Here is a 15,038-nt window from a genome sequence, read left to right on the forward strand (position 1 = left end):
ACTAGAAGTCTTTCAGAAAGCGCTGTAACTAGGTTTAAGGATATGATTCCTTCTTTATGTTCTCTAATGCCATATACCAACACAGTGCAGAGTAGCTACCTAAACTCTGTAAGGGAGATAGAGTATCTCGTCAATAGTTTTACATCCTCATTGAAGACAACTTTGGATGCTGTAGCTCCTCTGAAAAAGAGAGCTTTAAATCAGAAGTGTCTGACTCCGTGGTATAACTCACAAACTCGTAGCTTAAAGCAGATAACCCGTAAGTTGGAGAGGAAATGGCGTCTCACTAATTTAGAAGATCTTCACTTAGCCTGGAAAAAGAGTCTGTTGCTCTATAAAAAAGCCCTCCGTAAAGCTAGGACATCTTTCTACTCATCACTAATTGAAGAAAATAAGAACAACCCCAGGTTTCTTTTCAGCACTGTAGCCAGGCTGACAAAGAGTCAGAGCTCTATTGAGCTGAGTATTCCATTAACTTTAACTAGTAATGACTTCATGACTTTCTTTGCTAACAAAATTTTAACTATTAGAGAAAAAATTACTCATAACCATCCCAAAGACGTATCGTTATCTTTGGCTGCTTTCAGTGATGCCGGTATTGGTTAGACTCTTTCTCTCCGATTGTTCTGTCTGAGTTATTTTCATTAGTTACTTCATCCAAACCATCAACATGTTTATTAGACCCCATTCCTACCAGGCTGCTCAAGGAAGCCCTACCATTATTTAATGCTTCGATCTTAAATATGATCAATCTATCTTTGTTAGTTGGCTATGTACCACAGGCTTTTAAGGTGGCAGTAATTAAACCATTACTTAAAAAGCCATTACTTGACCCAGCTATCTTAGCTAATTATAGGCCAATCTCCAACCTTCCTTTTCTCTCAAAAATTCTTGAAAGGGTAGTTGTAAAACAGCTAACTGATCATCTGCAGAGGAATGGTCTATTTGAAGAGTTTCAGTCAGGTTTTAGAATTCATCATAGTACAGAAACAGCATTAGTGAAGGTTACAAATGATCTTCTTATGGCCTCGGACAGTGGACTCATCTCTGTGCTTGTTCTGTTAGACCTCAGTGCTGCTTTTGATACTGTTGACCATAAAATTTTATTACAGAGATTAGAGCATGCCATAGGTATTAAAGGCACTGCGCTGCGGTGGTTTGAATCATATTTGTCTACTATTCACTTTATACATGCTTCCCTTAGGCAGTATTATTAGACGGTATTGCTTAAAGTTTCATTGTTACGCAGATGATACCCAGCTTTATCTATCCATGAAGCCAGAGGACACACACCAATTAGCTAAACTGCAGGATTGTCTTACAGACATAAAGACATGGATGACCTCTAATTTCCTGCTTTTAAACTCAGATAAAACTGAAGTTATTGTACTTGGCCCCACAAATCTTAGAAACATGGTGTCTAACCAGATCCTTACTCTGGATGGCATTACCCTGACCTCTAGTAATACTGTGAGAAATCTTGGAGTCATTTTTGATCAGGATATGTCATTCAAAGCGTAGGACTGCTTTTTTGCATTTACGCAATATCTCTAAAATCAGAAAGGTCTTGTCTCAGAGTGATGCTGAAAAACTAATTCATGCATTTATTTCCTCTAGGCTGGACTATTGTAATTCATTATTATCAGGTTGTCCTAAAAGTTCCCCAAAAAGCCTTCAGTTAATTCAAAATGCTGCAGCTAGAGTACTGACGGGGACTAGAAGGAGAGAGCATATCTCACCCATATTGGCCTCTCTTCATTGGCTTCCTGTTAATTCTAGAATAGAATTTAAAATTCTTCTTCTTACTTATAAGGTTTTGAATAATCAGGTCCCATCTTATCTTAGGGACCTCGTAGTACCATATCACCCCAATAGAGCGCTTCGCTCTCAGACTGCAGGCTTACTTGTAGTTCCTAGGGTTTGTAAGACTAGAATGGGAGGCAGAGCCTTCAGCTTTCGGGCTCCTCTCCTGTGGAACCAGCTCCCAATTCAGATCAGGGAGACAGACACCCTCTCTACTTTTAAGATTAGGCTTAAAACTTTCCTTTTTGCTAAAGCTTATAGTTAGGGCTGGATCAGGTGACCCTGAACCATCCCTTAGTTATGCTGCTATAGACTTAGACTGCTGGGGGGTTCCCATGATGCACTGTTTCTTTCTCTTTTTGCTCTGTATGCACCACTCTGCATTTAATCATTAGTGATCGATCTCTGCTCCCCTCCACAGCATGTCTTTTTCCTGGTTCTCTCCCTCAGCCCCAACCAGTCCCAGCAGAAGACTGCCCCTCCCTGAGCCTGGTTCTGCTGGAGGTTTCTTCCTGTTAAAAGGGAGTTTTTCCTTCCCACTGTAGCCAAGTGCTTGCTCACAGGGGGTCGTTTTGACCGTTGGGGTTTTACATAATTATTGTATGGCCTTGCCTTACAATATAAAGCGCCTTGGGGCAACTGTCTGTTGTGATTTGGCGCTATATAAAAAAATTGATTGATTGATTGATTGATCATCATTGAGATGTTTCTACAGCTTCTTGGGAGTCCACCTGTGATAAATTCAGTTGATTGGACATGATTTGGAAAGACACACACCTGTCTACATATAAGGTCCCACAGTTGACAGTCAGAGCACAAACCAAGCATGAAGTCAAAGGAATTGTCTGTAGACCTCCAAGGCAGGACTATCTCGAGGCACAAATCTGAGGAAGGGTACAGAAACATTTCTGCTGCTTTGAAGGTCCCAGTGAGCACAGTGGCCTCCATCATCTGTAAATGGAAGAAATTCAGTTCCACCAGGACTCTTCCTAGAGCTGGCTGCCTGTCTAAACTGAGCGATCGGGGAGAAAGACCTAAGTTAGAGAGATGACCAAGAATCCAATGGTCACTCTCAGAGCTCCAGCATTCCTGTGTGGAGAGAGGACAAACTTCCAGAAGGACAACCATCTCTGCAGCAATCCACCAGTCAGGCCTGTGTGGTAGAGTGGCCAGACAGAAGCCACTCCTTAGTAAAAGGCACATGGCAGCCCACCTGGAGTTTGACAAAAGGCACCTGAAGGACTCTCAGACCATGAGAAACAAAATGCTCTGGTGAACTCTCTGGTGTGAATTCCATCCTTTCCATTCATTCCATCCTCCATTCCATTCCAGTGAAGCATGTTGGTGGCATCATCATGCTGTGGGGATGATTTTCAGCAGCAGGAACTTGGTGACTAGTCAGGATTGAGAGAAAGATGAATGCAGCAAAGTACAGGGACATCCTGGATGAAAACCTGCTGCAGAGCGCTCTTGACCTCAGACTGGGGCGACGGTTCATCTTTCAGCAGGACAATGACCCTAAACACACAGCCAAGATATCAAAGGTGTGGCTTCAGGACAACTCTGTGAGTGTCCTTGAGTGGTCCAGTCAGAGTCCAGACCAGAATCTGATTGAACATCTCTGGAGAGATCTGAAAATGTCTGTGCACCGACGCTCCACATCCAACCTGATGGAGCTTGAGAGGTGCTGCAAAGAGCAATGGACCAAACTGCCCAAAGATAGGTGCACCAAGTTTGTGGCATCATATTCAAGAAGATCTGATTCTGTAATTGCTGCCAAATGTGTACCAACAAAGTATTGACCAGTGGGTGTGAATACTTATGTATATGTGATTTCTTCATTTTTTTATTGTTAATAAATTTGCAGAAATTGAAAAAAAACTTTTTGTTATTATGGGGTGTTGTGAGTAGAATTTTGAGGGGAAGAAAATGAATTTGCTAGTTTTTGGAATAAGGCTGTAACATAACAAAATGTGGAAAAAGTGAAGTGCTGTGAATACTTTCCACATGCACAGTACCTGGAACATGTCCATTTAGAACTACGACTAGTGAACACTGATCTAGCAGCCTTTATCGTAACAGCTTTGCCTCCCTCCATGTGCAGAGGCCAGAGTGTCTGCGTCTCTATACACCTCCATTCATCTTGGCACCAGTGAAGGACAAGCAGACGGAGCTCGGGGAGACATTTGGCGAGGCATCTCAGAAGTACAACGTGCTCTTTGTAGGATACTGCTTGTCTCACGACCAACGCTGGCTTTTGACTACCTGCACTGACCTGTACGGGGAACTCTTAGAGACCAGCATCATCAACATTGACCTCCCTAACAGGTATGTCTTCCATTACCATCATTAGTAATCAAATACACCTGCTGGACAGTTCAGCTAATGACATTTTGTGCTATTTATTTAAATTCCACTTTAAACAGTGTGACAAAATTCACAGATGACTTGTATTCAATTCATAATTGTCATGAGTGCAAAACATTAGCCAAGAGAGAGCCTGTAATGTATTTTTATCCGATTAATTAGACAGCTGAAAGTGTGACATATGAATTATTGAGCATTAATCTCTCCATCTGATTGAAGAGGTTCTTTGTTATAATACTCCATCTTAATTGTAGTAAGGGTGCTATACTTTATTTGAACAGTAGATATCAGAAGTCTAATATTTATGGTAGTATTGGCCATAGTTGTATCAAAAAACAAATGCTCGAAAGACAGATTGTTTCACAAAATTTACCAGGTATACTTGTTGAAGTTTGATTGGCTTTCAATAAACATTTAAAAGAAAAATGAACCTGACAAAGAATTTTTTAATAACATTTTATTTACATAATCTAGACATTCTTACTGATTCAAATGGGTATGGTGATATTTTTCAACCTCGGCTTCATTTTTTGATGTTTTTACTTGGGATCAAAACTAAAGTAAACCTCTTGTCATCACCATAGAACCAGCAAAAATGTCATTTAAAGTGTCTCAGCATGTGGAGGATCCCTATGAATGTAAACGTGTAGGTGTACCTCATTAAATGTCAGTAAACGTTTGAAGATACCCGGTTATGCAGTAAGCCTCTTACTGTTGCCTGGCTGTTGTCCGGAGGCTCTGCTTACCACTGAGTCACATTACATGTGGGGCTTGGTTTTACATAACGAGCTGACTTCATATAATTTTCACTTGGCTGTAAGTTTCCCTACAGAAAAAATAGCAGCAACTAACTGTTGAAGAAATCATTGCAAAGTACTACTAGATCTTGAAATAAGACATACTGTGTGTGATCTGAAGTACTTTGTGTTTTTTATGTTTGTTCTGAATATGTCTGAACAGTAGGTTTGGGGTGTGTGTTTATTCCGTAGGGCACGGAGGAAAAAGGGCTCAGTCCGACGGTTGGGCTTGCAGAAGCTGTGGGATTGGTGCTTGGGTCTCGTGCAGATGACATCTGTTCCATGGAGGGTGGTGATTGGCCGCCTGGGCAGGATAGGTCACGGGGAGTTAAAAGGTACGTTAGAGCCTTTATTATCGTTGGACATACATACATACATACAAACAATGAAATTTGTCCTCTGCATTTAACCCATCCTAATAAGGAAATAACCCTGTTGTGTCTGATGATTTGTGGACGTCCATGCTGGATTTTACGGTCACAAATTGAGTTTTACTGGCGACGCATATCGGAGCCGGTAAACGGTTTATTTTTCTCTAAGTAATTCATAATTCGGTCAGTGAACTGTTGTGAAAGGGTGTGGTCGGATCGTCCAAGCTTACTGTAGCAACAGTGTGTTCATGCCAAACTTGAAATTCTGTGAGCAGACCCACAGATTTCTCCATTTCGTCAGCTGCATTGAGTTAAATCCACAGTAAATACATCAATCAATCCAGTTAAAGCCATTAAATCCACGCATTTTGCCATCGTCATCGCTGCACTAGTTTCTGTCACTCTTAGCTCATAGCGCCATTATTGACACCAGTGCAGCAATGCGAAATGGTCACATATTTAGCCACCATCTACTTGATATTTTATGGTCTGAAATCTCACACAATTAACCAATCAGATTTGCGAAACAAATGTAATTGAATTAGAATTACAGTTAGACACAATCCAACCACTAGGAGCAGTGTTCAGCCACGGTCCGGCACCCAAGGACCAATTCCAGGGGCAGAGAAAGGAGCAGACCCTAAATAAGGTTTTTGTGTTTTTTTTCATTGTGGGAGGAAACCGGAGTGCCCAGAGGAAACACACGCTGGCACATGGAGAACATGCAAAGTCCACGCAGAAAGGGTGGACTGATCCCATGACCTTCTTGCTGTGAGGCACCAGTGCTAACCACTAAGCCACCGTGCCTTCTTATATACATGTTTTCCGTGGGGAAAAAAAGAAAAATACTGGTGATCCATCCAAAAGATTAACAAAACAAAATAGGCATGAACTCAGTTTTTCCATACACAAGATTAAATCACAGACAAGTTAATTTACTTATTTCCTCTTTTTTCCCTTTTCCCCACTTCTCGCTCCTTATTTTCACTCCCTTCTTGCAGAGTCCTTGTTTCACCTATTGGGAGATGGAAAATAATAATAAAAATGTGAACAGATTATTTTGTAGCAAGAACCAAGTGGTCCATAAGATTCATTATTTTTACCAGATAAAATCTACTATCAATGGTAATACATAATCAACCCAGTTTTCCCCAGAAATTCTTAAATTTGTCTAATTCGAGTCTAACAGAAAAAGTGAAGCTTTCCATCTTCCCTATATATGGAGTGCATCATCTCAATCCAATCCTTCATCTTAGGTCCATCTGTTTTCAGCCACTTCCTGATAATGGCTTTTTTTCCCCCCGCAACTAATGTTATTCTGAATATATAACTGTTCCCTAAATTTGTTATTCCCAGGTTCCCTTTGTCTAAGCACAATAACTCAAATGTTAATGGAGGTTTCACTTTCAAAATTTTCTCCATGCAATTCTTTAAGTCCTGCCAGTAAGGCACCATAGAGGGCCATTCCCAAAAGATATGGAAATGACTGGCTTTATTTCCTAAATACATGATATCTTTTATGCTGGTGTGATAAAATATTTCACTGTGTTCTCCAACCATACTCTCTCCATGAAAGGGAGCAGGTTGTTTTCCACTGTTGCTTGTTGATCTTTTTCCATTCCTCCTCTGATACCACCCTTCCAGTCCATTTGTCTCACTTTTCTTTAATATATGCTGTATTGTTACCGTTTAAATTTTCCACTTCTTTGTACAAATTTACAAGGGGAGGTGATGGTCTAGTGGTTAAGGTGTTGGGTTTGAGTCCAGAAGATCATGGGTTCAAATTCTGGCCTGACTTGAAAATCACTAAGGGCCCTTGGGCAAGGCCTTTAATCCCCTATTGCTCCCGGTGTGTAGTGAGCGCCTTGTATGGCAGCACCCTGACATCGGGGTGAATGTGAGGCATAATTGTAAAACACTTTGAGCATCTGATGCAGATGGAAAAGTGCTATATAAATACAGTCCATTTACAATTTTGAGATTTTTTTACCCAAATCTGATTCATTTGCTAAAATAAACAGTTTAATAACACCCAACTGTAACTCATCTAAATTGATCTTTTTTAGAATTTGCTCCATATAATGTCTAATTTGTAAATATCTGTAAAGATCCTGATTTTGTAAGCCACATTGATTCTTTAGATCCTGAAATCTTTTAATAACTTTCTTCTTAAAAAGCTCCCAAAATGTTGTTGGTTCCCCTAAACCTTCGACTAAACCTTTTATCTAACATATTAGGTATAAAATCTGATTTGTGTGCAATCCATCGCATTATCTTACTCTGCTCTGTCAGGTTATTCTTTGATACAATCTCAAACCGTATGTTAAGAAATAACCCTAACCATAGATTTAGCTCCTCTTTAAGATGTTTTCTGTTTCTTATCATTTATTATGACCTGTGTTGGAACAGTGGCTGATGTTCGACACTCGAATGTCTTTGCATCTCACCATGTATGAGGGATTGCACATGCTCCACAAGGTTTTTAGTTGTGCAGCATGATAATAGCTCTTTAAACAGGGTAGGGATAATCCCCCTTTAACTCTGGTTAACTGTTAAATTCTAAATCTAATCAGTGGTCTTTTCCCCTGCCAGACATACAGTAGTGTTCAGAATAATAGTAGTGCTATGTGACTAAAAAGAATAATCCAGGTTTTGAGTATATTTTCATTTCATTTCATTTATTTATTTATTTCATTCATTAAAAAAAAAAAAAACCCAGAAAAGCAGAAACAAAGCATCTCCATTACCAGAATGAAAAGGAGCAGAGAGAAGAACAAGTCTTATATTTTCTGCCCCTTTTTACAATACAATCTTTCAATATCCAGCGTCATTTTTCAACATTATTTAACAGATTGTATTTCTTTAACTTGTCACATACCACTGACTTATTTCATAATTATGACCATTATTAAATAGATTACATCTCTGACAGGTTACATTTTTAAACTTAAAACATTTTATACATTATTAACAAATTGCATTTTTTTTTTTACTTCCTTACAGCCCACTAACTTATTTTATAGTTTCATACTTAATACATCTAGTTTAATACGTTTTTTAAATAATTTAAGCGACCTTAATTCTTTAATTCCTTTGTTGAGATTGTTCCATAATTTTACACCATTTACTGCAATACTCCGTTCTTTTACTCTGGTTCTGTATCTTGGTTTTCTAAAGACTTCTATTCCTTTCAGTTTATAACTACTTACTCTTTTCTCAAACATATTTTGAATGTTTGTTGGTAAAGTATTTTTATTTGCTTGGTACGTTGTTTGTAATATTTTCAAATCGACCAAATCACGAAATTTAAGTACCCTGTACTTAATGAACAATGGATTAGATGGATCTCTAAAACCACTGTTGCTAATCACCCTTAAAGCCCTTTTCTGCAGAATAAACAAAGGTTGTATATAAGTTGTATATGTTGATCCCCAGATTTCTACACAATAAGTTAAATATGGGAAAATCAATGAATTGTACAATGTTAATAAACCATAACTATTTAATGAATATTTTACTTTATGCAAAACAGCAATGGCTTTCGCTATTTTTCCTTTTATGTAATTTATGTGTGACTTCCATGTAAGATCTTCATCAATTATGACTCCTAAAAATTTCATTTCTTTTACCCTTTGTATATCCATTCCATCTATTTGTAATGACACGTTATTTTTTTTTGCTCTGTCATTAAACAATATGAAATTTGTCTTAATATTTAGTGACAGTCTGTTTATATCAAACCAATGCTTAACCTTTTCCAATTCTGTTTTTATCACTTGTGCTACTTCCTGTATATCTGATCCAGAGTAAAACAGCGTTGTATCATCAGCAAATAAAATGCTACCAAGCACATTAGATACATTCACAAAATCATTGATATACAAAATAAACAGTTTGGGTCCAAGTACTGATCCTTGTGGTACTCCATAAGCAATATTACACAATTCTGATTTGATATTATTTATCTGAACAAACTGTTTTCTTTTTTCTAAGTAGCTTTTTACCCACTGATGTGCAATACCTCTTATTCCATATTGTTGTAACTTGTGAAGCAATCTTGAGTGGTCAATAACATCAAAAGCTTTTTTCAAGTCAATAAAAATACTTACAAAATAATCCTTATTTTCTATTGTTGTTGATATTTTCTCTATTAATTCCATAATTGCCATAGCTGTCGAATGTTTTGTTCTGAATCCATACTGAGCATTATTTAAAATATGATGTTTCTCAGTGAATTTATCCAACCTTGTCACAAAAACTTTTTCCATAATTTTAGAAAACTGTGGAAGCAATGATACTGGCCTGTAATTAGAGAATTTATGTTTGTCTCCATTTTTATATAATGGGACTACCTTGGCAATTTCATTTCATCTGGAAAATCCCTGTTGACAGAGACAGATTGTAAGTAAATGGTTCAATAACAGTTTCTATTATACTTTTTACAGTCATCATGTCTAAATCTTCATGGTCAGTTGATCGTTTGCTTACACAGTTTTTTACAATATTTCTTATTTCATCTTTTTCCACATTGTCCAGGAAATACTATTGACCGTATTTACAAGTGTATGTAATGTATCTTCTACTGTTGGTTTATTTCCCACCAGACTTGATCCTACATTTGAAAAATAATCATTAAACCCATTTGCCACTTCTTTTATGTCATATATCTCTTTATTTTCTTTGACAAAGTAATTTGGAAAAGTTGCTTTCTCTCCATCACTTTCAATCACACTTTTTATAATTCCCCATGTTGCCCTCATATTATCTTTATTCTTATTTAATTGTTCACTATAATCTTTTTTTTGTTTCCTAATTATTGTCAATAGTTTATTTTTATATTTTTTGTATCTGTGTTCCGTTTCCTTTGTTTGCATTTTAAAAAGCACCTGTATAAATAGTTTTTCTTTGCACAAGCATTTTTTATTCCCTTTGTCAGCCATGGTTTATTTACTCTTTTCTTACTAATTTCTATTAATTTACAGTTTTTATTATATGATTTCATCAATATTTTAATAAATGAGTTATATGCTACATTAACATCACTAACAAACTTCTTCCCAATTTTGATTTTTAAGATCATATCTTAATGCCTCTAAGGCTTTTACTGACTTGTCTCTTTTAAAGTTTATAACAGTTTTTTTCTTGTACCTATTTTTATATTTAAATATTGAAAAGACTGGTAAATGATCACTAACATCTGTCATCAAGATCCCATTCCTGATAATTTCATCTGTTCTATTTGTAAATATATTGTTGATTACCGTTGCACTTTGCGATGTGATTCTGGTTGGTTTTGTTATCAAGTGGAATAACCCCAAACTATACATTGAATTCACAAAATCACTTATTCTTTGGCAACTGGAGCTCTCTATGTTAATGTTAAAGTCTCCACATATAAAAAGCGTTTTGTTTTAATTTGATGGAATAGCTCTATTATTCTATCTGTAAATTTCACAACACAAGTGTCTGGTGCTCTGTATACACAACTGATTAAAATATTTTTAGATGTTTCATGTACAAGTTCCACTGTTACAATTTCTATGATGTCATCCACAGTTGTCATTTCTTCTACAATTGTACATATCAGATCTGCCTTTATGTACAGAGCAACACCACCGCCCCTTTTATCTCTTCTGTTCACAAAATACAGCTCATATCCCTCTATTTGAACATCAGTCATGAGATCATCATTAAGCCAAGATTCAGTGATTGCAACAATATTAAATTTATTTTTAAACTGATTTAAATAATCTTTTATTTGCGACATTTTACAATACAAGCTTCGACTGTTTATATGTAAGAGTGACAGGGTATCTTCTGCAATTTTTTCACTATTTAGCTGTTCTACCGTATAATACTCGCAACCAATCGTTTTTAAGTCAAATATACTTTCATCAATATTAGTGTCTATGTCATATATTTTATCATCTGTTTCCATGTTTGATCAGATTTTTTTTTGTTGGTCCAATTACCAACAGACGTCATATTTGATTGTCTATTCAGGTCTGTATTTTGTAAGGTTCTCCATGTTTTTGATTTGTATACCGTTTGTTCCTTCTTTTACTCTAATCCACACTCTACAATTCCAGACCCATGTAGCAACAATGTGCTTCTGTTTTTTTAATAGTCTTGCTTCCCTAGCAATATCTGCATTTTTTTGTTAAATGCTCATTTATATAGACACTTGTTCCTTTCAAATTCTTTGCCTGTCTTAATACTTCATTTTTATATTTTCTGCTTGTAAATCGTATAACAATGTTAGACAGTTTATTTTTTCTATCTTTAGTTGGAACAGTATAGCAGTCTGATATTGTGTCTTGATGGATGTCAACACCATTTTGATATAAAAAGTTTGTAACTTGCTGTTCCAATGATTGTCGTTCTTCAGGTGGTGCATTCTCCCCACTGGTTCCACCAGAATCCACCACCCTTGCATATGTCCAATGCCTTGTTTCTAGTCCAGATATTATAACATCATCTTTTCTAGTGAATTGTTCAAGTTCATCTACACATTGTTCAAGTTTCTTAATGATCTTGTCCTTCTCTTTAACCAGTTTTTGGAGTTCTTTAATCTCCACCGTCAGCTTGTCTAAATTAGACATGTCTTTTAATATCTGGTTTATTGAGGTCTTTATCTCCTCTATATTTTCCTCAAGTTTCTCCGTTTTCTTGGGTGGTGCCATGTTAACTATCGTGGCTTAGTATGGCCACTGTTAATTGCAAAAAACAATTTTCACCCGTAACCTCCACCACCACAGGTCCGGTCACCGCACACCAACCCTCCCCGTTGCTAACCTCGTTCACAGGCGCCCCCAGCCTCGGTCGTAGCCGCTGCTAGCCACGGATGTAGCCGCCATCAGCCAGGAATGTAGCCGTAGGCGGCCTCAGATGTTACCGCCGCCAGCCTCGGTTGCCGCCGCCGTCAGCCCCGGATGTAGCCGCTGTTAGCCTCGGATGTAGCCGATGCCTCGGGCCTGGATGAACCGCCTCCACCGATGCCTCGGGCCTGGATGAACCGCCTCCACCGATGCCTCCGCCGCCAGCCGCGGACGTAGCCGCTGTTAGCCTTGGATGTAGCCGACGCCTCGGGCCTGGATGTAGCCGCCGCCAGCCGCGGACGTAGCCGCCGTTAGCCTCGGATGTAGCCGACGCCTCGGGCCTGGATGTATCGCCGCCACCGATGCCTCGGGCCTGGATGAACTGCCGCCACCGATGCCTCGGGCCTGGATGAACTCACGCTGGAGAAACGCACACAACCGCTCAGCCGCTGTTCCACTTGGCTGGTACCTTGGAAACAAGGTACCAGTAGATTCAGTAGATTCTCACAAATCCAACAAGACCAAGCATTCATGATATGCACACTCTTAAGGCTATGAAATTGGGCTATTAGTAAAAAAAAAAAAAGTAGAAAAGGGGGTGTTCACAATAATAGTAGTGTGACATTCAGGCATTCATTAAATAAATTAGCTTCACACAGGCGTCTTCTAACTGTCACAGCACTTACAGGTAACTCCAGACTATCTTTGATCATCCTGGAGCTGATCAATGGGTGAGCCTTTGCCATTCTGGTTATTCTTCTATCCATTTTGATGGTTGGTTTCTGTTTTCTTCCACACGTCTCTGGTTTTTTGTCCATTTTAAAGCATTGGAGATCATTGTAGATGAACAGCCTATAATTTTTTGCACCTGCGTATAAGTTTTCCCCTCTCCAATCAGCTTTTTAATCAAACTACGCTGTTCTTCTGAACAATGTCTTGAACGTCCCATTTTCCTCAGGCTTTCAAAGAGAAAAGCATGTTCAACAGGTGCTGTCTTCATCCTTAAATAGGGGACACCTGATTCACACCTGTTTGTTCCACAAAATTGACAAACTCACTGACTGAATGCCACACTACTATTATTGTGAACACCCCCTTTTCTACTTTTTTTTACTAATAGCCCAATTTCATAGCCTTAAGAGTGTGCATATCATGAATGCTTGGTCTTGTTGGATTTGTGAGAATCTACTGAATCTACTGGTACCTTGTTTCCCATGTAACAGTAAGAAATATACTCAAAACCTGGATTAATCTTTTTAGTCACATAGCACTACTATTATTCTGAACACTACTGTATCTTGAAGTAAATCTATCCCACTCTGTAAATTCTTTGTCTGTTACTTCTACTGGCAGAGTTAGAAATATATACAACAACCTTGGAAGAACATTAATTTTGATTACTTCTATTCTTGAAATTAGACTTATGAATGGGATTAAATTCCATATTGCAGTAACACATTTTACGTTGTTTGTAATATTTTCAAATCGACCAAATCACGAAATTTAAGTACCCTGTACTTAATGAACAATGGATTAGATGGATCTCTAAAACCACTGTTGCTAATCACCCTTAAAGCCCTTTTCTGCAGAATAAACAAAGGTTGTATATAAGTTGTATATGTTGATCCCCAGATTTCTACACAATAAGTTAAATATGGGAAAATCAATGAATTGTACAATGTTAATAAACCATAACTATTTAATGAATATTTTACTTTATGCAAAACAGCAATGGCTTTCGCTATTTTTCCTTTTATGTAATTTATGTGTGACTTCCATGTAAGATCTTCATCAATTATGACTCCTAAAAATTTCATTTCTTTTACCCTTTGTATATCCATTCCATCTATTTGTAATGACAACGTTATTTTTTTTTGCTCTGTCATTAAACAATATGAAATTTGTCTTAATATTTAGTGACAGTCTGTTTATATCAAACCAATGCTTAACCTTTTCCAATTCTGTTTTTATCACTTGTGCTACTTCCTGTATATCTGATCCAGAGTAAAACAGCGTTGTATCATCAGCAAATAAAATGCTACCAAGCACATTAGATACATTCACAAAATCATTGATATACAAAATAAACAGTTTGGGTCCAAGTACTGATCCTTGTGGTACTCCATAAGCAATATTACACAATTCTGATTTGATATTATTTATCTGAACAAACTGTTTTCTTTTTTCTAAGTAGCTTTTTACCCACTGATGTGCAATACCTCTTATTCCATATTGTTGTAACTTGTGAAGCAATCTTGAGTGGTCAATAACATCAAAAGCTTTTTTCAAGTCAATAAAAATACTTACAAAATAATCCTTATTTTCTATTGTTGTTGATATTTTCTCTATTAATTCCATAATTGCCATAGCTGTCGAATGTTTTGTTCTGAATCCATACTGAGCATTATTTAAAATATGATGTTTCTCAGTGAATTTATCCAACCTTGTCACAAAAACTTTTTCCATAATTTTAGAAAACTGTGGAAGCAATGATACTGGCCTGTAATTAGAGAATTTATGTTTGTCTCCATTTTTATATAATGGGACTACCTTGGCAATTTTCATTTCATCTGGAAAAATCCCTGTTGACAGAGACAGATTGTAAGTAAATGGTTCAATAACAGTTTCTATTATACTTTTTACAGTCATCATGTCTAAATCTTCATGGTCAGTTGATCGTTTGCTTACACAGTTTTTTACAATATTTCTTATTTCATCTTTTTCCACATTGTCCAGGAAAATACTATTGACCGTATTTACAAGTGTATGTAATGTATCTTCTACTATTGGTTTATTTCCCACCAGACTTGATCCTACATTTGAAAAATAATCATTAAACCCATTTGCCACTTCTTTTATGTCATATATCTCTTTATTTTCTT

General features: G+C 37.3%; 1 protein-coding gene across 1 annotated transcript in view; it reads left to right on the forward strand.

The window, feature by feature from the left end:
* The window catches only part of med13a (mediator complex subunit 13a), a 289,879-nt gene that overhangs the window by 254,129 nt on the left and 20,712 nt on the right, over positions 1-15,038 (forward strand). The window contains exons 23-24 of the mRNA XM_034179011.1: positions 3,908-4,131; positions 5,160-5,302. Of these exons, the coding sequence (XP_034034902.1) occupies positions 3,908-4,131; positions 5,160-5,302 (367 nt within the window). The remainder of the gene's footprint in view (positions 1-3,907; positions 4,132-5,159; positions 5,303-15,038) is intronic.

The sequence above is a fragment of the Thalassophryne amazonica genome, chromosome 9 (assembly GCF_902500255.1).
Source record: "Thalassophryne amazonica chromosome 9, fThaAma1.1, whole genome shotgun sequence".
NCBI lineage: Eukaryota > Metazoa > Chordata > Actinopteri > Batrachoidiformes > Batrachoididae > Thalassophryne > Thalassophryne amazonica.